General features: G+C 29.7%; 2 protein-coding genes across 4 annotated transcripts; one reads left to right on the top strand and one right to left on the bottom strand.

Moving 5' to 3' along the window:
* The first annotated feature begins 8,688 nt into the window (after nucleotides 1-8,688).
* Nucleotides 8,689-14,141, top strand: LOC108470063 (uncharacterized). Of its 3 annotated transcripts, none has more exons than XM_017771253.2 (6): nucleotides 8,689-9,015; nucleotides 10,047-10,187; nucleotides 10,717-10,805; nucleotides 10,957-12,849; nucleotides 13,061-13,211; nucleotides 13,295-14,141. In XM_017771253.2, exons 1-6 carry the CDS (start codon nucleotides 8,994-8,996, stop codon nucleotides 14,017-14,019), a joined length of 3,021 nt encoding a protein of 1,006 aa, XP_017626742.1. In that variant the 5' UTR covers nucleotides 8,689-8,993; the 3' UTR covers nucleotides 14,020-14,141. The 3 variants fall into 3 exon arrangements, with proteins under 3 accessions (XP_017626742.1, XP_017626743.1, XP_017626744.1); XM_017771254.2 differs by lacking the exon at nucleotides 8,689-9,015 and adding an exon at nucleotides 9,671-9,807; XM_017771255.2 differs by lacking the exon at nucleotides 8,689-9,015 and adding an exon at nucleotides 9,682-9,791.
* A 2,174-nt stretch (nucleotides 14,142-16,315) lies between these two features.
* LOC108470206 (tetraspanin-20) lies at nucleotides 16,316-20,913 on the bottom strand. The gene is made up of 6 exons (XM_017771478.2): nucleotides 20,323-20,913; nucleotides 19,579-19,678; nucleotides 19,102-19,182; nucleotides 18,924-19,028; nucleotides 17,789-17,989; nucleotides 16,316-16,748 (listed from the first exon to the last, which is right to left on the bottom strand). Exons 1-6 carry the CDS (start codon nucleotides 20,634-20,636, stop codon nucleotides 16,662-16,664), a joined length of 888 nt encoding a protein of 295 aa, XP_017626967.1. The 5' UTR covers nucleotides 20,637-20,913; the 3' UTR covers nucleotides 16,316-16,661.
* Between the last annotated feature and the right edge of the window lie 1,851 nt (nucleotides 20,914-22,764).

The following is a 22,764-nucleotide window of genomic DNA, read 5'->3' as shown; positions in this document are numbered from 1 at the left end:
TATGAGGTGACCCGATCACACCTCATCAAAAAAGATTGGTGGAGATTCCTCTATTTGTTTTCATTTTGAAAATCAAAGTCGATTCCCGTTTTTCAAAAAAATGGTTTCGACAGAGTTTTAATTCGGTTAGTATTGATATTGTTATCAATGTAAGAGGACGTGGGCTTGAGTGTGTTAAAGTATCTTATCCTCCTATTTAAAATTTAGGAATGGATTATAAATAATTTTAGACATTATTATATAAAAAATATTTAATTTTAAGAGGTTAATTTCAAGTGTATAAAATATTATTTAACATTTAAAATATATTGGGACTTGGGATATATAATTATAATAAATTTAGGGAATAATATAGGTACAGGCTAACAAAATATTTAAAGGATAGAGCCATTTATCAATGGTATTATTATTAAAAAAGGCACCTGGCAGTGACAGCCGTCTCTTCCATGATTTTTAGATAAGCTTAATATATATATATATAATATTATATATCTGGCCAATAATTTTATATCATATCAGTTTTTTTTTATTAGCACGAATTTCACAATTTTTTACCCTTAATAAGCCTAAAATTAGGGTTTATATCTATGGATGACCCAATCTCAAATTCAATTCAGCTGATTTTTAATTTTAATAAGCATTATTACTTGGTTTGATCTAATTATGAACATGAAAAATCATTTAAATCTTTAATTCAACTAAATATTTCAATTTTTATTGGACCTATTGCAAAATGTGTAATGTTAAAGAACATTTCAAAACTTAAAAAAAAAATCATAATTAAAACAATTAAACAGTAAGTAAGACACCTACACTCTCTATTCGAGTTTTACTTGAAAAAACAAAAAAAAAATTATATTTTTCAAATTATATCAAGCCAGTAAACAAACAACGTATTTATGTGTATTTGAACCTAAATATCTAAGAAAAAGTAGAATATTTGATGAAAGAATAGGGGCCTCTTAAAGCAACATGTTATAATAGGAAAACCTTATATCTTGAAATTAATTCATCAAGTTGGTGATAAAATACATAAGCGTTCCAATGGAAATTATGCAATTGTTACACAACAACCACTTAGAGGAAGGTCCAAGCAAGGAGGACAACGGGTAGGAGAAATGGAGGTTTAGGCTATAGAGAGATTTGGTGTTGCTCATATTTTACAAGAAATGCTTACTTACGAGTTTAATTTAATTTTTTATTGCAAATGTATTTTTTTAGGTTAAATTTTTCTATTAGTCTATGTGTTTTGCAAAATTTATAGATTTAATCTTTATACTTTAATTTGATTAATTTTAGTCTTTAAATTTTTTAAATTGGTCATTTTTAGTCCCTATATTTTTCAAATTTTAAAATTTTAATCACGTCCCAAACAATAGTAATTAAATTCGTTTGATTAAATTCAATTACTAATCATGTACAATGCGTATAGTTGTAAATTTGGTACATATGCTCCAACTAGATCGTTCTAAGTTCATATACTTATCAATTTTTGAAATTTCAGCCTTGACCCAAATGATAATTGTTAATCCATTAACTGAATACAGGGAAATAACAAGCAAATATGATATTACATATATGATAATATGTTTGGCACATTATATTTTTGAAATAACATAACTCAATAAATTTAACAGCTATGGTTTGATGAGAATTTAGTAAAGTACAAAGACTAATAACAAGATTAAACTTTTTTTTTCAAATTACTATTTTACTCCAAAAAAATGTATATTGAAATGAGTTGAGGAGTTTAAGTATATAACTTGTCTAAACGAGTTTAATTGATCCAATCTCGAATTTTTAATTTTATTTCGAGTTAAGGTTTATCTTAATAATAATATTTGATCTAGTTCAAATTAAGCTTTGCGTAATGAATTTTGAATCAAACTTGAGCTTTAACTCATATTTGATTGAGCTTGACTCGACTCAAAGAGACAAAACACACAAACATGGAGGTCTAAATGATAAATTTTCTCAATTGTTTTGAACATTGTGGTCCCACAAATAAGCCACGTCACTGATCCCCGGGTTGTATTTACCCGCCGGCGTCGTTTGTCGAGCATTAAGCCGTCATTCACTTTGTTCACATTTACCTTAACGAATATTCCCGTTTTAACTTTAAAGTTTATTTCTTTTATTTAAACCGTTGTCATGTAATGAATAAAGCTTTGTCACGTGAAATTTTTTGGGTGTTCCAATGGGACCATCCGTAGTTCAGTTTTTACCCCGCTTCAGGTTATTCGGGATTAATAACTTATTTTATTGATTTTAAAATATATTTTAAAAGTATACTTTAATATAAAAGTGTAATCGAATCGAGCCTAAATACTGTCAAGTTTGATTTAAAATTTAAAACTCGATATTTAAATATCTATTTTAAATTTGAGTTTAAGTCGATAATTAAATTTAGGGTTAATAATATATATTAAGAGTAATGTAGTTTAATAATATAAAATATAAAAATTTCGATAAGGCTCACGAGTCGTTCGAGTCAAGTATTATTAAGATCAAAATGAACTTGATCGATAGCTCAAGCTACTTGAGTTAGGTTCAATTATTACTAAATCGAGTTCGAATATTTTTCTAGTTGAACTCAAAGAGCTTACCCGCACCAATGTCTCATTTACTTCCTACTTTAATGTTATAAAAATCATACTAGTGGTCGAACTAATTTTTATTTAACCAGTTGAATCATCCCTTTAATAATAATTAAATAAAATAAAATAATATTTAGAAATCACAAATAGATTCAACCAGTTAATCTCAAAATTATACATGAACTATAGTTTAATGTGTAGTTGTATATATGAAATTGTGGTTTAATCCAATTCTTATAAATTATTTACACCATTATTGATATAACACCATTTTATGTTTATATATTACATACATAAATAATTATATTTATATAATATAAAAATAAATTGATGTATTTATTTCTTTAAAATTAAAATTGAAGTTTCAAATATACATTTGAACCATAAATAGAGTTTTATGTATATAATTACACCAAATTAAAGATCATGTATTTATTACGCATTAAATTAAAGTTTATATATAATTTTAAGATTTATCCTTTTTTATCGATTAAGAGCAATTTATTTTATATCTAATTTTATTTCATTGATTAAATTATCGATTTTCAATTATATGAATAATGAAAAGAATTATTTTGTTTATATATAATTATTATAAATAGAGGAATACATGCATGGTATTTGTAGGGTCAAGTTTCTCTCCGTGATAAATGGGAATGGATTTGACCTTTTTCTGAGCCTTTAATCATGGAATTGCATGGACGCTTAATTATGTTTTAATAGTGATTTGATGTGATTTAGAGAATATCATGAACTAGCGTCGCTAATATAAAAGTTAAATCATTTTGAATTTATTTTGTATTTTATATAAAAATATTTTAATTATACTTTTTAAATATATTATAAATTAGAGAGAACATAATTACATCAACAAAGTTTAAATCCCATCATTGTTCACTTACACTGCTAATTTGTTACTTTCTAAATTAATGAGTTGATACTCGATTAATTTGTAACAATATATAACTTAAATATAGTGTGAAGGGTTAATAATTTTTTTGGCCTTTAGACTTGGCAACTAGGTTCACTTTGGTACTTGTATTATTTTTATTCCCTTTGACACTTGATCTTCATAATTATGTACATTTTTTGTTCCTAATATTGAAAAAATATAAAAGTTTGATAGTGTAGCGCTCTAAAATTATGCACGTCATCACTTGAACGTTAAATTTTTTTTTACAAATTTCCAGGTGATGATATGGTACAATCTCAGAGTGTTATATTCAGTGTTTTAATAACTGAATCAATGGTTGAACAGTTCAAACCATTGGTTCTCAATTCAATTAGTTCAATCATTAGACCAACATTAATTAAATAAATAATCATAAAAATCTAAAAAAGAAATATTAAACCGATTTAACCTGCTCAACAGTCAATTTTTGACTTGAATTCGATTTTTACTAATTTTGAATATTCTCTGAGTTAATCGGTTCAACTCCTTTGTTTAGACTATTATATCAATCAGTTTTACACCCAATTCAGTTTTGTTTCAATAATACTAGTTATATCATCAAATCTTGACATAATCCAAATTCATAGACAAAAATGGGTATTATTATCCAGTTCAAGAACAAAATGGACAATAAATAAGTATATATACTTAAATGGATCTAATTACTAAATTTAAGGGCTAAAAATTATATTATCCCTTAATGAAAAAGCTGGTGAAGGAAAGGCTAGGTATGTGGATGCGTGTGAAAGATAGTGCAAAAAATCTTATTATTGTGTGGATTTGGTCGTTGGTGTAGGCCCAAATTTTCCTCCTCAAATGCCAAAAAGAAAATCACCATTTAGGAAACAACATGGATGAATCAATCAATCAATGTCACCTAAAGCAATTTTATAATTAAACAAAATTGCAAGGTCAATATACCAATGCTACAATTTAGCTATCTTTCTTTTATATTTAGATTTTTTCCCCCCATTTTTAATATGGCAAATGGCTTATTGACAGAAAATTCCCATTTAACCAAATTCCCATTTTAGTCAGAACAAACAAAGATTTATGTATAAGCAAACTTTTGTTTTTACCCAAATTTAGCTGATAATTAAATTTTGGGAATAATTAAAAGTAATTATTATACTTAAGGTTATTAAATTATTAGTAACTTTATATTTTAGTCATTTAACTTTAAAAATTATAAAATTATCATTGAATTGTTTAAAAGTTTTATTTAAGGCACTAAATTATTCGAGAGTTTTTATTTAAATCACTGGGCTATTAAATTTTATTTTTTTTAAGTCTGACTAGCGAGCTCCAAGCGATGATTCGTATGATGGATTGATATCCATCAATGAGTAGAACCTTAAATCCAAGTTGATCTGACGGTTAGTGTTGGATATAAGAGAAGAAAACTATTCAAATTTTGATTCGCAGTACGTGACGTTCAAAGTTGTTTCATTAAAAATTGAGATGTAAAGGAGAAATCAAATGATAGCTTTCTATTGTTGTAGGTTGTATGAATAAATAAGGTCATACAACAACGTTTTTGACATCTAGTGACTTAAATGAAAACTTTTAAATAATTTAATGACCATTTTGTAACTTTTAAAATGAATGACCAAAATATGAATTTACTAATTTACCCTTAATTTTTAATTTTTATTTTTTAAGATAAAAATCACACTTTGCATGACAAACAATCTAATGATTTTTTTGTAATTATTATCCTGTTTTAATTATTTTAAAATAAAATAAAAATTAGAAAATTTAAAATTGAATCTAAAATTTACTAACCTCTGTTATTTCTATTATTTTTTTACTAAAATATAATTATGATGAATGGAAAAATTTTGTGATATTTAATGTCTAAAATTATTTATAATTTTTCTCTAATCTTTAAGTAGGAAGATAAATATATTTTAATGTGTTTAAATTCACACATTCTTACACTAACAACAATACCATTAAAATAAATAAAATAAATTAATACAAAGAAGATTTTAAGTCAAAAAAAAAGTGAGTTAGTAATAAAATTAAACTTTAGGTGAACACTTTGGGAGTAAATTTTCCACCGTCAAAACCGCGTTTTGTTGAGCATTGAGCCATTGACTATGGAAAGGATACAAAAAGCTTTCACCATAATAATAAGGTTTAATGAAAAATTTGGTTACTAATATTTGTATATTTTATTAAAATGGTCTTGATTGTATTTTTAGCCTTTTTAGCTATCAATTTTTTTTTAATATACTTTTCTAACAGATTTAATAAAAGTACCGTTAAAAAGTTAACGATAATGATGTGGAATTTCATATGTAGAATATTTCTAATGAGATATAATTTATTACTTAAATAATCCAATAAAATAACTACATATGAAAATAATAAAATAAATAAATAATACATTAAGTTAAAAATAACTCTAAATCTAAAGAAAATAAACGTACTTACCTATAAAAAAGTTTAACTCAAGAGAAAACCTCCCAAGAAACAAACATATAAAATATTGAAATCTTTTGAAAGAAAAAAAATTGAAACATTCAATTTATTCATTATATTTGTTAGAAAAAGCATATTGAAAAAAAAAAGAACAAAAGTTGTCGGCCAAAAAAAGGTTCAAAAATACAATTAAAGTCATTTTGACAAAACATGCAAACATTAGTGGCAAAATTTATCATTAAGCCTAATAATATAAATATAATCTTTGCCCCTAAATTTGTTAACTAGATTTATTTTGGTATTTGTAATTTTTATTTATTTATTATGATATTTAAATTTGACAATTAGATCCATTTTAGTATTTGAACTTGAACAATATAAAAGTTTAATGATGTGGCATATTGAGATTATGCCATATCATCACTTGAAAATTAAAAAATATATATGAATTTTCAGGTAATGATGTAGTATAATCTCAGAGTATCACATCCATTGTTTTAATAATTAGAACAATGGTTGAACAGGTTAGACTATCAATTCCTGATTCAACCATATCAATCGATTTTACCCTCAAACTAGTAATAAATAATTAACTAAAATTTATAAAAAAATATTAAATCTATTCAACTATTGATTTTTGTCTCGATTATTTATTTTTATCAAATTTGGGTCAATCAAATCAACCCATTTATTAGGACTATTATATTAATCAGTTCTCATCAGTATGATCCGACTATGTTCCAAAGAGCACTAATCATATTCTCAAATATTGATTCAAGTTCAAGGACTAAAATGGATCTAATAACCAATTTCAAAAATCAAAATGAACAAAAGAAAATATATATACCAAAATAAATCTAATTATCAAATTTAAAACTAAAATAAAAGTTATTATTAAATTAGCACTAAATAATACTTTTTAGTTTCATTAAAAAATTTAAAATAAAATCAAAATCTGATTGTCAGATAATCAGATTGTCGGTTATAATATAAGTTTTATGAATAAACAAATAAAATTTTTTCTGGTGTTAAGCTTTTGAACATTTATTTATTTTCCTACCATTTAAAAGAAATGAAAAAACCAGTGGACAGGTCCTGCCTCTAAAATACAAAAAAATCATTTAAATCTTCCATAATGTATAAAAATTTAGATTAGTAATGTTAAAATTATATTTTGACTCATTTTAATTTTTAAAAATTATAAAGATACAAACTATTAAAATAATAAATTTATAGTAAAAATATATAAATTAATTCTAACCTTCAAAAATTTTTCTAACTTCGCTAAAAAAACAACAAACAGCCCATTTTAAAAAAATCTAGCAACTATTAATTTTTTCATCTCTTAAATTACGAAATCAAGTAATAAAATTTTTCAAACTCATTAAATTAAATTCCAACTGTTTCATTTAATAAAAATTTACCTTAAATAAAAATTAACTAATATATTAAAAAACTGTACTTGCTAAATTAATTTTGCATTTTAGAGCTTATTTTTAAATTTTTTAAAAATTTTATATTATTCTCTTCCTCACGAGAAATAAAAATTAATATAATTATAATTTATTAAATAATAATTTAGAAGACAATAATTTTAAAATCAATCAATAATACAAAACAATGCAGATATAATAGAGGTAAAATACATTCGTTAATGATAAAATAGGGCTAAATTCGAAATACAAGAAAAGACAGACGACGTAAATGAAATTACGTTAAAAATCATTATCCTCATCATTATTAACTTTTTGGGACTTAAAAGGTCAAAAAAGGAACAATAATTATCATTCCATTTATGATTACCCCACTCTCCCAGCTTATGACAATGATTTGATTGTGTTGGCTTTATTTTGCATTTACTTAATATTTCATTTCGTCTTTATTTTCAAAAAAATAATTTAAAGACATTTTAATTTCATCCTTTTATTTATGAATTCTGAGACATTAGTTATTTCATTTTAATTTATTAGAATTTGGCCCTTATATTTTATGAAAATCGATGAATTAATTCAATTATTGATAGAAACTTGAACTGCTTAGTTTTGTTCGTTTGTTACATATAAATAGTTGAATCATTTATTTTCAAGTCAACGACATAATTTGATGGTGTTACTAAATTAAAGTAGATGGTTTTTTTTTGTAAAATAGAAGGATGAAATTTATAATTAAACCAAATTTAAATTTCATTTAAAATATTGATTTTATTAGTAAATTGGTCCTAAATTATAGTTCAATTTTAAAAGTGATGACTAAATTATCAATTTTATCTTAATTTATTGTAGAAAATGATATCGCTCTTGAGAACCGACACATGGCATGTTATTATTGAACACTATGTATTTTTTAGTAAAATGAAAGAAAATCGATAATTTAAATATCACTTGTGGTAAAAATTTAAAAATTAGTGTGTAAGTAAAAGATCAATTTACAAATAAATTAAAAAAAGACATATATCCAAGTCGATCATGCAGTAAACACATGTTAATAATTTGATTAGGTTGTTCTAAATATGTTCAATGTCAAATTAAAATATATTTAATTTCTAAATTGATAACTAGATAGATAGAATAAGATAATCGATACAATTATAATACTCATACGAGAGCTCAATTTCGAAATTTAAAGATCAAATTACAAATTTAAGCAATAGTTTGAGGACTTGTAGTGAAAATAATCCTACTTTAACTTACTAACTAACCTCCAGTTTTTCGCTACCCTCTCTCTCCAGCTCTGCTTGGTTCTCGCTTCCGTGATCGAAAGTCCGAAACACGTAAATTAATCAGAATTAAATAATATATTTGGAGTCCGACACCAAAAAGTCCTCCATAGCCAAAAAAGCTCAAAGCCAAAACGCCAAAAAGCCATAACTAAACACCAAAAATTCCTTCTCTCTCTCTCTCGTCTAATCTTCTCGCCCGCAAAGGTTTCCTTTTCAGACAAGTACTTTACGGAATCGGCGCCACCAATCACCGTCGTTATAGTCGGATTCTGGCGAATCTCCGGTCACATTTCACCTGATGCTAGATTCTCATCACCAAGGTTTCTCTCTTTCTTTCATTCTTTAAATTGATGTGTGTGCCTCTTACCTGAACAGTAAACGACTGGTTTTCTATGCGGCAGAGCTTCTAGGGAGAGCTGTGAAGCAGTTTTTTTTAGTTTCGTTGCTTTCTGGTGTTCTTCTTCCGATCTCATTTTTCTTCGAAGATTTTTATTCTTTTTTCAAAGAAATGTAACTGCTAGATTAAATTTAATTTGCTTTCTCTAGATTTGCTTTCTTTTTTTTCCATATTAAAGTCCGCAGTAAATTCAGTGTTTTAGAAGCTGATTATTATTATTGAAAACGTAGATTCTTACTTATTGATTCGACATATTCTAGTTTTTGAATCTGAAAGTTCGTTCTATTTACTTAGTTTAGTATGGCATTTTTTCTTTTTTGTCGTCATTTTTTGTTTTATTTTTTCTCATTTTCCAATGAATGCAGTTATTTTTTTCTTTTTGTTCAATGAATGCAGTTGATTTCTTTCTTTGATCAGTGTCAAGATAGAGTAGAAATTTGATTTTTAAAAACAAATACTACTTTGCAGTTTTGTTCAGAGCTAATAGCGACGTGTGATGTGATGCAACATTTCATTTGAGAAAAAGAGAATATTATCTGAAGTTTTCTCTCTTCAAGAATATTAGACTTGTCTTTTTCAGAGTCTCTCATATTTATCATTTTTCCCTTCAAAATCAAGCTCCTTTTTTTCTTCTTTGCTTTGAAGTCTCCTTGTCTTTGGTCTCTCTCTCTCTCTCTTTATTCCAAGAGAATTTGATTGGTAAAGAAAATAACAGGTTTGAATGAATTGCAGGAGTGTTGCATTTTGAGTTGGTTAGAAGTTAGGATGGGATTTGTTGTTTGAATTTGTATTTTTACTTTGAAGTTTATTCTGTTAAGTGCACTCTCATTAAGCTAATTTGAATATTGGATTTCGTATTTTGCCTTTTCCTTTGTTGATTTTACCTTTCTTTATGTATTTTTAAGGGGAAAATCTTTAGAAATTGATTTGGGATTTTATATGTGATGTTAACAGGTGTAGAAATGAATGGGTTTGAGAGCAGGAGAGGTCAGAATATTGAGAAATTTCCAGGATGCTTAGGCAGGATGGTAAACCTGTTTGATTTGAACACAAATGTTACTGGAAACCGCCTGCTTACTGACAAGCAGCATGATGGTGATCTCCTTTTCATGAAAAATCTAGTTTTGTTTTTCATCTACATTGAAGTTTGATTTGTTTTCTAAATATTGGGATAATTTGGAGAGAGTTGTTTTCACTTGTGTTGATCAGATTATTATGGCACGGTTTCCTTGATCAGCACTTGTTTCTGTATTTCTTTCTCCAATCCCCCTTTACTAATTGAAGGAAATTGAGAACTCTGTAAATTGACATTTGGGAAAGGGAACTACTGCATATATACCTTGACATTTTCTTACAACATTTTGGAAGCTTTTAAAGTGCTTTAAGATTATGAAATTTTATTCTGATCCTGGAGGCTTGTTTGTTGTTTTAGTTCATGTTGATTACCATAAATACTGGTGCTTGCCTTTTCTTTGTCTTTCTATGTTTATGGTGTTAGCTCGTATTTCCCCTTAAAATACCTTTCATATCCAATTTTATACATGAACCTAGTGTTGCTTATCGTTGGATATTTATGATTCAGTTATTTCTTGCTATTGTTGACATTGTGCCGCTTGATGGGCAGGTTCTTCACTCTCAAGGAGTCAATCTGACGTGGCAAGGACATTGAGACCCACCTTTGGAGATCAGAATCATCAGATAGAGGATAAAGTGGTAAAAACTGGGTTTAAAGTCTCTGCGATAGCAATTATCATAAACAAGTTGAAATCAAATTCTGAGCAGAACTCATCCCTATTTCTTCCACTTGAATTGTGCTTAAACATCCTTGTGTTTTAATCTGTGTTGCAATTTTTGGTGCCTGCAGATTATATCTGAGCTAAGGAGAGCTTTTTCGAACAAGAAAGGTAATAAAACACCCATAAAGATGCTCATGGCCCAGGAAATGTCTAAAGAAATGGCATCTAGGCATAACCCACCCAATGTGGTTGCCAAACTGATGGGCCTTGATGCACTACCAAGGCAGCAGCATAATTTATCTGCACAAAGATGCCATTCTAAAGGTTCTTCTCGGCAATCTTCAAGTCATTCTGATATATCGGCGGAAGGCTGGGAGCAAGATCAGGGCTTTGCGGACAAGGAAATGCTATCCGAAGTAAACCCCTGTCAAGAGCTGGACAAATACAAAGATGTTTATGAAATCTGGCAACAGTCCCCGAGGGCAACTTATTCAAGAGATAGCTCTCCACAAAAAGGGAGGTATAAGGATAATGTGAATGAGAAAAAAATGGCTCTAGTTCGTCAGAAGTTTATGGAAGCAAAACACCTGGTGACAGATGAAAAGCTTCGCCAAACCAAAGAATTTCAAGATGCACTAGAAGTTTTGAGTTCCAATAGAGAGTTATTCCTCAAATTTCTGGAAGAGCCAAATTCTAATTTCTCTCAGCATCTCTATGATTTCCAGTCTTTACCTCAACCTCCTGAGAAAAAGCGTATCACAGTTCTTAAACCTAAGATGGTTGACAAAGAAAAATTTTCTGAAATAAGGAGCGGTGATAAACAGACAAAGAAACCATCTCGGATGCATCATGTAACCGAGTGTGATAGAAATAACAGGGCATGTTATCCTCCTTTCCCCAGTCCGAAAGTTGACGAGTATCCTCCTCAACCAACTAGAATAGTGGTCTTGAAGCCCAGCCCTGGGAAGTCTCAGGACATTAAGACTGTGGCATCTCCATCCCCCTCATCACCTAGGATATTACATGGTGAGGATTTTTGTGATGAACCTGAAGATAATGGTGCACGAGAACCAAGAGAAGTGGCAAAAGAAATCACTACGCAGATGCGTGAAAATACGATGGGTCACAGAAGGGACGAAACATTACTTTCTTCTGTTTTCTCCAATGGTTACATTGGTGATGATAGTTCGCTTAATAGATCTGAAAATGAGTATGCTGTGGAAAACCTCAGTGACTCAGAAGTTGTGTCCCCAACTTCTAGACATTCATGGGATTACATCAATAGGTTTGGTAGCCCTTATTCTTGCTCTTCCTTCAGTCACGCATCATGTTCTCCTGAGTCCTCGGTTTGCCGGGAAGCAAAGAAGCGGCTTTCAGAAAGATGGGCCATGACCATGATGGCATCAAATGGGAATTCTCAAGAACAAAGGCATGTGAGGAGAAGCTCAAGCACATTGGGTGAGATGCTTGCTCTTTCTGATACGAAGAAGTTGGTAAGATCTGAAGAAGAGGGAAGTACTAAGGACCAAGAGCCTAGGGGATCAACTTCCTGCACGGCTAGTAATCCGAATAAAGAAGAAAATACAAGCAATTCTCCCAAAGATCTTCTCAGGTCAAAATCTGTTCCCGTGTCTTCCACTGTATACAGTGCAAGGCATAGTTTTGAATTATCAGATCCTGAACCTAGCAAAGAACAAGTTCCTAAGGAACTTACAAAGGCAAAGAGCATGAAATCATCTTTAAAGGGGAAAGTTTCAAGTTTCTTTTTCTCAAAGAATAAGAAAACGAATATAGAAAAATGTACTGGATCTCAATCTACAAATGAATCGCCATCTACAACTCCTGGAAGACTCGGGTCACCCATAAGTCATCCTCTAAAGGTTAGCAATGATGCATCTCAAAGCTTTAATGACAGTTGCAACCAAGTGTGTTTATCTCCAGTTCTAGATGGATCAGTAAGTAAAAGTACATTACCAGATTTGACTGGCACAGGACAGAAACAAAGCACAAATGCTGTGGAGGTACTTCTAACTTCCTCACGTTCTTGGTCATGCATATCTTTATTGAATGTTTACATCTTGTTTAGATAATGAAATAATATCTTCATCGGCTTGAACAAAAAGAACAGGAAAAATCTCCGCCTTTTATGATTGAAATAACTAATTGTTATATTTTCCATTCTGTGGATTGAACTTGTTAATCACTTAACAATACCGTGCTTACCTCATGTAGGGAGGGTTGGCTGTAGCAAAACCTTCAATGCTTGTCCATATAAGTGAGAATCAGGACCAGCCAAGCCCCATCTCAGTTTTAGAACCTCCATTTTACGAGGATGAGAACACAAATCCAGAGTCCTCGGGCAGTAGCAAACCAGTGCACCGAGGTAAATTTCACTTAAAAAATTGGGAACTTTGTTATTTGTCTGATTTTATTTCTCCTTATATACTGTCCCATTTGTTAATACAGGACCAGGGGTGCCACCTAAGTCTAACTTGATTGACAAGTCACCTCCTATAGGATCGATTGCACGCACCCTGTCGTGGGATGATTTGTGTTCAGATACAGCCACATTAAATTCATCAAAACCATCTAAGGTGTCCCCAGGTGCCAAGGAAGAAGAACATGATTGGGTTTTATCGGTCCAAACACTGTTATCATCTGCTGGTCTCAATGACAAGGAGTATTTTGAGTCATTTATTGATGGATGGCATTCACCTGAAAGTCCATTGGACCCGTCCTTGAGAGACAAATATGCCAACTTGAACGACAAGGAACCTCTACATGAGGCTAAGCGACGACAATGGAGATCAAACAAGACGCTCGTATTCGACTGTGTGAATGCAGCCATAGTGGAAATCACAGGTTATGGATCAAACAATCGCATGAACGAGATGTCATTGCGCAGGTCTCATATGAGGGACATGGAGAGTGCATCGCCCACATTGGTTGACCATGTGTGTGCCCAAATTAAGGAATGGGTTTCCGGTGACGGTAATCATGTGGTGGACAATGATGATGACTGGGACAGTGACAGCCTGGTGGTGGAAAAGGCGGTGCGGAAAGAAGTGGGTAAAGGATGGGTTGATCAAACAAAAACGGAAACAGAAAATTTAGGAAATGAGATAGAAGGGAAGTTGCTACAAGAGCTCGTGGAAGAGGCCGTGGTCGATTTAACTGGTACAATGTTCTAACTAAGCTCTTATTTTTGTATTCCTCCCCGTCCTTTATTTATTACAACTTCATATATTATCTGTGAATTTATGCATTTGATTCTCAAGAATGAATTGGTTCACGAATGTTTGGTAGATATAAATTTGAGCATCTTATTCTGTCCCCTCACCAACTGACCCTTGTATTTTCCATTAGTATCTGGTGTTTAAAAAAAAGTTTGGGAAATTTTCTACCACTTTACAAGTAGGGTTAGGAGTTGACAAGTATCCTGTAGAGAGTATAATAAAATATTTTTAAAGAAAAATACATATCAGTTTTTCAAAGCTAATTATAAAATGGTAGTGTATCAAAAGTGGTGGTTAAGGTTTTTCAAAAATTAAATTTTCATTGACAAGTTTTTAGGTCAAAAGTGAGTTCTTATTTGGAGAAAATGGTGAAAATGTAAGACTGTTATAACGAAGTAGATCTGTTGTGGTTAGAACAATTATTAAAGCAAAGATTGAATAAGAGAGATTAAGAGTGGGTTGGATCAGATTTTTTGGACATTTGTTTTTTTTTTTTTAAAAAGAAAATTTTCTATTAATTGTGGTTAGAACAATTATAACTTAAAGAGTTTTTTTAAAAGAAAAAGAATAACTAACCCTCAATAGGGAGTGGGGGAATGCAGGTTGACAGTAACTAAAATGCTTATCTCCTGAGATTTTTGGTGGAACTTCTTCACGTGTAAATTTTGTAATACAAGCAGCCAAAACCATTGGCTCTTCTGGTTGGTTTGCGTAATTCTATTTCTGACTGCCAAAATGCATGTTGTGAAATGTTGTCATCTTTCAACCCATAAATAAGTATTTTAATATTTATAAGTTAACATCAGTCTCGATTATAATGTAAACTTTGGTTATAAAAAGAACATTAAAAAATGAATTAGTCGATACCTTCTGCAAATTGCTCAACGATAAGGAAGCAATTGGACAAATAATAAGACAAGGGAGGACTAGACCTTGATAAATACAAGCACAGGTTATATAGAGAGAGATAAAAGGGGAAATATCGATTATCTTAGTATAATTATATTTTAATAATTTAATAGTTGAATTTATCATACATGTAAATTTTTAACCGATCCAATATTTATCATTTCAATTTAAAATAGTGTATATATTAATATTTCTGAAATAGTTAAATTTTTTCACATAAAATAAATAATTAGAAATTTTTAATTTACGCCAAATTTGACATGCATAATCCATATGAATAGAATATAAAATATAAAAATTAGATTGTTAAAATATTAATCGTATAAAAATATATAAAAGGATACAAAACTTACAACGGTATAAATAGATCCTGTACACACATATATCTTTATATATATATATGTTTTTTATGCTTGTGTGCAGTAAGAAAATAAATCCTCTTACATCGATGTAAAATTCTAATTTTAAACATTTTAATAATTTTATATGATTAAAATTTTAATAATTTAACTATTATTTTAATATTTTATCCATATAAATCATACATACATGTCATATTTAAGTCTCATATTCACGATTAATGGACTACAAAAATATTTCCTCATCTAAAAAATGAATGATGCATTTAATTTGTTAAATGTAACATTACAACCATAATCTCCCATTTTGTTGTTTGAATTCTCAACATTCCACCCAACCACCATAATTTTAGATTCCCAAGTATAAAATATAATGTGTAATTTCAATCCACACATCCCTTAGGATACCTTAGTTAATGACTGTAATATTAATTTTTAATAAATTTACCATTTATTTTTATTATCGTATTCAGTTTCGTTCTTTTGTTTCCCAAATAAAATTTTAGTCTAATTAAAACAAAAAGAAAAGAATGAATAATAGATACCATACCTTAACATTATAATTATGATATTTACTCTAAATATTTATTTATTAGTATATTAATTATAATTTATAAATTTATTTTACCCTTATATATTTACTTATTAATATATAAATTGTAATTTTATGAAAATTAATTAAAAATATTAAAACAACTAAACTTGTTAAAAATTTTATAACAAAAATAATTTAGTAGAATAAGAATCTACTATAAATCAATCATTAAACAAGATAACAAATTTATCTCTACATAACCAGCTAATTAGCAAAAATAAATCAGGATAAGAATTCACACATTTAATAAGATGACTCGAACCTAGGATCAGTTTTTTAATCGTCAAAAGCAAAAAATAAATAAATAAATATTTGGCTTGAAATAATCTACATCTAAAATATACGAATTGGAACAATAGGGTTGATGAAAAGGGGAAAATAAGGGACATAAATCAACTGCATTATATATTTATAGGTTCAGAAAATAGTACATTCACTCTCACATTCAATTACAAAGCAATGCAGCTAAAACTGGGCTTAAAGACCTATATGCTATACACATCAAACGACTGTGATGCTATCCTATTTGATCAGTTTGAGACCTGACAATTTTCTACACTATGATTACACATAAGCCAAAAAAACAATCATGAAAACAACACAGACATAAACATGTCAAAATCTATATACTATTTTAAAACACAAATCTGACGCGAAAAGAAAATAATAAAATGGGTCGAACATACAGAAGATATCGTCACCTAAGAGATGGGAACGGTTGTCTTGATCATGCTCTACTTGGACTTCGTGCTAGATGCGTTCTGGTTTAGTAAATCATATTTATCAGCGCTGTTGTATCTATCACCACTGTTCATACCATACTGCAAAGACAAAAATTCAAGGGCATGATTTAGGAAGTAACAGCTAATGTTAAATGGCAGGTATTGTAGCTCAAAACATAATTCAGCATGAATGAAAATAATAGGTTAATCTTGTTTTGTTGAAACGAAAAGGGTCGGAACAAGAGCAATGTTCAGTATCCTAGTACGTGAATGTCTGTCTTTATGGTCTTAACAATTAAGAGTATACTTCTTGACAAAACTAGGCTCCTATTAGTTATATAAAGGGCAATGGAAATCAATGATAACTGTCACAACCGAAATAAAGGCAGAGTATCACATACAAGTATCGATGATAATGAATGAAAATCTAGAAAGGCTACAAAATGAATTTATTTAATTGGTCATTTAGAGTCAGGATCTATCAATCAAAGCCCCATAGTCAAAGCATATCTCAAAGATAATCATGTCGACAGCTGTGAACTGCATGCATATTCAATTATTTCTGACAGTTCAGACTGGGAACTGAGTTGGATAATTAATCTGTTTCAGATTAGACTGATTTCTTAAATAGATTCCATGCAACCAAATCAATTATATTACGTGATAAGAGCCACTAGACTTAATTCTATTTCAAAGAATCATTTCAACAGATCAAATTATCATTCGAGTCTGATGCAATCAGTCACTAGTTAGAGTCGATGTGGTAATGTTACGGTGTGAATCTGCAAGAAAATCATATGCACACTTGCAAACTGCATAAACATTCAACCATTAGGCATTTGCTAGAGAGATGCTTGGTTAATTGTCACTAATGAGTTGGACCATTAATTAGTCATACTACCACCAAATACTTCATTAGATTCCCCGAAACCTTAGATATAACCTGGCAGTAATGATATGAGTGTCCTATAAAGACATCTAAGAGGAACCATTTCCACACAGTGATCATCATTCAATCCAGAATTATATATTGCATAGAGGATTTGACATGATATAGAATAAACTCATAATGCAAAGAGCGGATTGTCCCATCTTTTTTTCTGCAAAACATAAGTTATAATACTAAAGAATCAGGATACCTTTTCTCTTATTCGAGAGCCCCAGAAATCAGAGTGAGAAACCCTGCCGTCATCCTTGGCTGAAGTAGATGTGTGGTTAGACTGAGGGTGTAGGAGTGGCTCCCTAGTTCTACCTCTTTCATAATCATCTTCATCGTCAATGTCCCTTCTTCTGACAGAAACCATTGCCCGCAAAATTACTGCCACTAGCAAAGCTAATACCTGAAGAATATAGGAAAAATTCTTACAGTAAAGAAGCACGCATATTTGCAGAATGTTTGAAAAAAAAAAGTATGATAATTTTATTTTTCTAATTAAAAACACGATTAATTCCATCTAGCCATTAACTATATTACCATGTATGCTAACTAAAATTCTAACCATCTCATAATGGTTTGATTCATCTCAAACAGGGGATCTATCTGCAGTGGACTTCACCTAATGTAGAGTTCAAACAGCATTTGTTCTCCAAAAAATAATTTATCATGGATGGGAAAGCACAGTGATTTGGTTTAATCTCAAATAATATCAACTTAATTTTATCACCTTAACGAGGAAAATAGGCCAAGGATTTCATCAGATCAATTAATTAATTTTTCATCTGACTAGTAATATGCTACAAAGACATCATCATTTTTGAACATGTAGAAAACTAGTATTCTCAATCTTTCCCATGCATACTTATTAAGATTTGAATCAAAAACTTACAGCAACACCACCCCCCAAAAAAAAAAAATAATAAAATAAAATAAACTAGTTCAACTGACTATTCTCAATATAGCACCAGGCTAACTAAATTACAATATTAGTTTGATTTCTTAGAGACTGAGATGTGTAATAACAATCCTACACCCATCCAATCATTGCTGGAGCAAAAGCCCAAGGGATAATATATTATATAGCTAAGGGACAGTTCAGTGGTAGCACTAAAAAAGAGCATCCATATTAAAGGGGGGGTCCCAAATTAGAGAAACTGCAAAAACTTGTCAGAAGATCATTGCCAATCAATGAATTTAGTAGATCATCTGATGAAGTGCCCCAAATCACACAATATGCGCTCATTTTGTTACTGGATTTTCATTTGACTTTTGATCATAATAATTGCAATCAACAAATTTAGTAGGGTATAAAATGCTTGAGAACATGGGCTAATTACCTGTATTATGACCACACTGAGGCCAACCCATTTACATATATCAATATTGTCTTCTATGAAGGAGCGAAGACTGTCAAGTTCTCCAGTTGGGTCAAACGGAATGTCCTGTCATAAGATACATTCTTTAGTAATAGATAATAATCTGCGCAAACACAATGCCCCAAGGAAACTAATTTACCTTCTCCCAACGACGATCAATTGCAATAAATGCCACCAAAGAAGCTTCTATTAAAATGAGAACAATTTTAATGACTGTATACTGGCAGTTTGATCAAGTCAAGGGAAAAAATGCAAAAGAATGTGGTCCATTATACAACTGGCAGGACAGCTATAACTTCAACACTATAGTCCTTGTTATAGAGCCTTGTAACACCAACTACTAGAGGCTTAATACTGAAAATGTAGAATATTAAAGTTTTGAACCTATTTTAAGCATTTCATTTTCTTCTGCTACCATCACTTCTCATAGACAAAAGCATATATAAAGTTGAAGAACTTAAAATTTCAGCATATAGAAAACCGTGGTTTAAAATTTGCAATTCTAGTCATAAATTCAGGCTAATCCCCATGTAGAGATGTTCAGACTAGCTGCATCTAAACCTCTAAAGCCAACTTCATTCAAAAGAAAATATAAAGACTCGTCTAGGTAGGATACAAAACAAAGGCAACAGCCATTAATAGATTCAGCTGCAATGCAACCAATGAGACTAATGCAGCACAGCACAATGCCCACTCCCATAAAAGAGTAGATGAACCTGAAACAAAGAATAAAAGCATCAACTTAATACTCGTGCAAGCATTTAGAATCCCAATCATTCAACCACAATCACTGCCAAAAGCAAATGTTGTATCGCCAATCATATGAATTTATCGAATTGAAAGACAACCAAATTCTGAAGTACCCAAGCAATAGTCACTAAAAACACTTTTGTCCTTGTTAGAAAAAAACGTGCTCAATACACGCTAATAAATTGGTCCTAAAAGTAAGGCTTTGAAGTTGCTAAGTTCTGCGATTATTCAATATTCTAAAACTATCTGACTATATATTAAGAGCTGAAACTAAGATTCAAAAGACCAACTTAGCATTGAGTTAGCAATTCTAATACATGGCATGATTTTGCTGCATAGTTTAACGAACTCCATCTAAGCAATCTAACAAAGTAATTCTTGAATATTATACAATAAAAAGCATATCTAAGTGCAACTGATTACATAAAATGATAAAAGATTTAAGGTATATCAATATCAAAGAGACCATAGTTTCTAAACATTTACAGCTCTGTGCTTTTAAATTTGATAAAGCATTTAATGCAGTCCAATTCAAAATCCCCTAGAACTAGAAGCAATTAATTGTAATAAAAGAATTAAAAAAGTATTCACTAAACAGAATAAGTAGTACCATGGAGCAGGTAGCTTAACCGAACTCAATTCAAACCCGACTCCATTATCCAACCCGGAGACCAAGCCGGCAGCTAAATCATCGAATACCTTAGCTGCTCGAGCTCCTCCAACCACCGGTCTCGAATTGAAGAGAACCGGGAGAGAAGAATCCGGCGACGGAGCTGACGGCGGAGGAGAAATGGGTACGTGATGATTCCATTGATCCAACATCCATAACGAGTAGAGTAAAATCGACACTCCAAGGAAAGCTTGAAGAAAATTCAAGAACTTCAAAACAAAAGCAAACGAAACATGACAACAATTCGGCCGCATTCCCTAAGATTTCAAAACGATTTTGATTTCAATTTTGATTTTTTTTACTTTACAGAAACCCTAATTTTGATGATGGAATTTGAGAATGGATAAGATCGAAGCTGCGTCTTTTGGATTTAATTCATTTGGCTTTATTTTGCTTCAAAAATTCTTTGTTTTTTCTGCTTTTCTTTTTTCTATTTCTTTTTTCTATTTTGAGTGGGAAACAGAGATGTATGGCCGGGTTGGTCTGGTCCGACTTGGTTCACATTTGGGTTTATATTTTCAATCACGAATTGCTTTAGTTTGTCTTTGTCCTTTAGAAATATAATAATATAATAATATAATAATATAATAATATAAAATACTATTTTTTATTAATATTTATATATTTTATAATTAAATTTAAATGAAAATATTTTTATTTTCAAATAATAAAATAAGCCATGAACAACCTCATTAAGGTAGGAATTTAATTTTGGCTAGGGTCGAGATTTAATGGTCAAATTATCCATTTAAATTAGAAAGCAAGTGAAAATTTTTAAATGATTTTAAAATAAATTTAGATTAATCATTGATAAATATAACAGATTTAGGTAAAATAAAAAATTAATATTTTGAACTAAATCAAGTTTGGTTAACTTCGTACAATATCAATATCATTTATGGTCGATCCATAAACATTTTTAATATGTAATTTGGATACATTGGATTGTTATGCGAGGCTCTGAACTAGCCTAACATACGACCTATTGAATTGAAATCATTTGAAAAGCACGAAAGAAAATAGTTGGTTTTGTCAAACTTCTCCAATTTATCAATATGGTCCTTCCATTGATGCAACAATTTATAAGTGTTAAATGTCTCTTTAGATATAATATTGAACGTGTTTAAAACACATGTATTAAGCTATAAACATATATGTATTTCAAATCTTAAACTCTAAACTCAACCTTTGATATAAACCTAAATCCTAAACTCAAAAGCAGATAAAAATATAATAATTATGCTTAATATTCAAGTTAATTTATTAACAATTATTTATAACTTATCTACTTTTTTTCCTATTAATGAGATGTTATATTATTATTCACTAACGATACATGAAACTCGAAAAACAATGTTATATCACATATTGTTTCATTATTAATTTAATTTAATTACCATATTATACACCTCACTATTATTTGCATAATTATTTTATTTTATTTTATTTAAGAATCAAATATAAATATAATATTTATTTTATCAAATTTATGAGTAAGAATTTGGAAAAAGCAGTTATTTTATTTTATTTTTTCTGTTTATTATATATACGATAATATACATACACACGTCATATAGTATATATCACATATATGTAATAAAATAGAATTTTGGAATAATTTTAATAACGAGTAGTTCTAAACCGCTTTTAAGACATTTATCACTCATGTTGACACATCAAGATAGTTTAACTTTGTAATCAAAATATTATTAAAACATTACAAGAAATTAAATAAATCCATAAAATTAATAAAGTGCATTTTAATTAATAGATACAATTGGCCTGTGGACTGTCCGGTACAAACTAGTTATATAAATTTACAATGCATTAAATATAATTATAACACAAATAAAGGAAATTACAGGAAGACCTTAATGTCTAATGGCTTATATATTAATAAGGGTTACCATAATTTTTAGTTTTAAACTTGACAATTAGATCCACCTTGGTATTTATATTTTTTATTTACTTTAGCCCTTAAACCTAACAATTAAGTTACTTTTAGTCATTAGATTAATTGTAAAATTTTAATGATGTAACATAATCTCAGAATGTCATGTTATCAAATTTTGATGAAATTCAATTTCAAGGACCAAAATAGACTTAGTTACCAAATTCAAGTACCATATGGACTTAATTGCCAGGTTCATGGACTAAAATTTATATTTTCCCTATTAATAATTGAGTCTTTCCAACATCTCCAAATGAGCCAACCTGTAAAGGGCTTTAAGTAGCTAGTAATTAATTCATATAACATTAACTACACTTGATTAATTTGCACATTATCAGTGGATCCAAAAAATAAAAATAAACAATAAAAAGGGGTTAATTTATTAATGTCCAGAGGGATTATTGTTGGGATTGTCCTCATCAAGAAGGTAG

Source organism: Gossypium arboreum, chromosome 8 (assembly GCF_025698485.1).
Source record: "Gossypium arboreum isolate Shixiya-1 chromosome 8, ASM2569848v2, whole genome shotgun sequence".
Taxonomy (NCBI): Eukaryota; Viridiplantae; Streptophyta; class Magnoliopsida; order Malvales; family Malvaceae; genus Gossypium; species Gossypium arboreum.
Note: the sequence above shows the minus strand (reverse complement) of the source record. Positions and strands in the feature narration are given on the sequence as shown.

Excerpts from the sequence above, each read along its gene's own strand:
- LOC108470063 (XM_017771253.2), top strand. The coding sequence starts at position 8,994 with ATGCTAGATTCTCATCACCAAG. Across the intron at positions 12,850-13,060 it reads AAAGCACAAATGCTGTGGAG|GGAGGGTTGGCTGTAGCAAA; the intron begins GTACTTCTAACT and ends TACCTCATGTAG. Across the intron at positions 13,212-13,294 it reads TAGCAAACCAGTGCACCGAG|GACCAGGGGTGCCACCTAAG; the intron begins GTAAATTTCACT and ends TTGTTAATACAG.
- LOC108470206 (XM_017771478.2), bottom strand. The coding sequence starts at position 20,636 with ATGCGGCCGAATTGTTGTCATGTTTCGTTTGCTTTTGTTTTGAAGTTC. Across the intron at positions 19,679-20,322 it reads GTTAAGCTACCTGCTCCATG|GTTCATCTACTCTTTTATGG; the intron begins GTACTACTTATT and ends TCTTTGTTTCAG. Across the intron at positions 17,990-18,923 it reads TCAGTGTGGTCATAATACAG|GTATTAGCTTTGCTAGTGGC; the intron begins GTAATTAGCCCA and ends TATATTCTTCAG.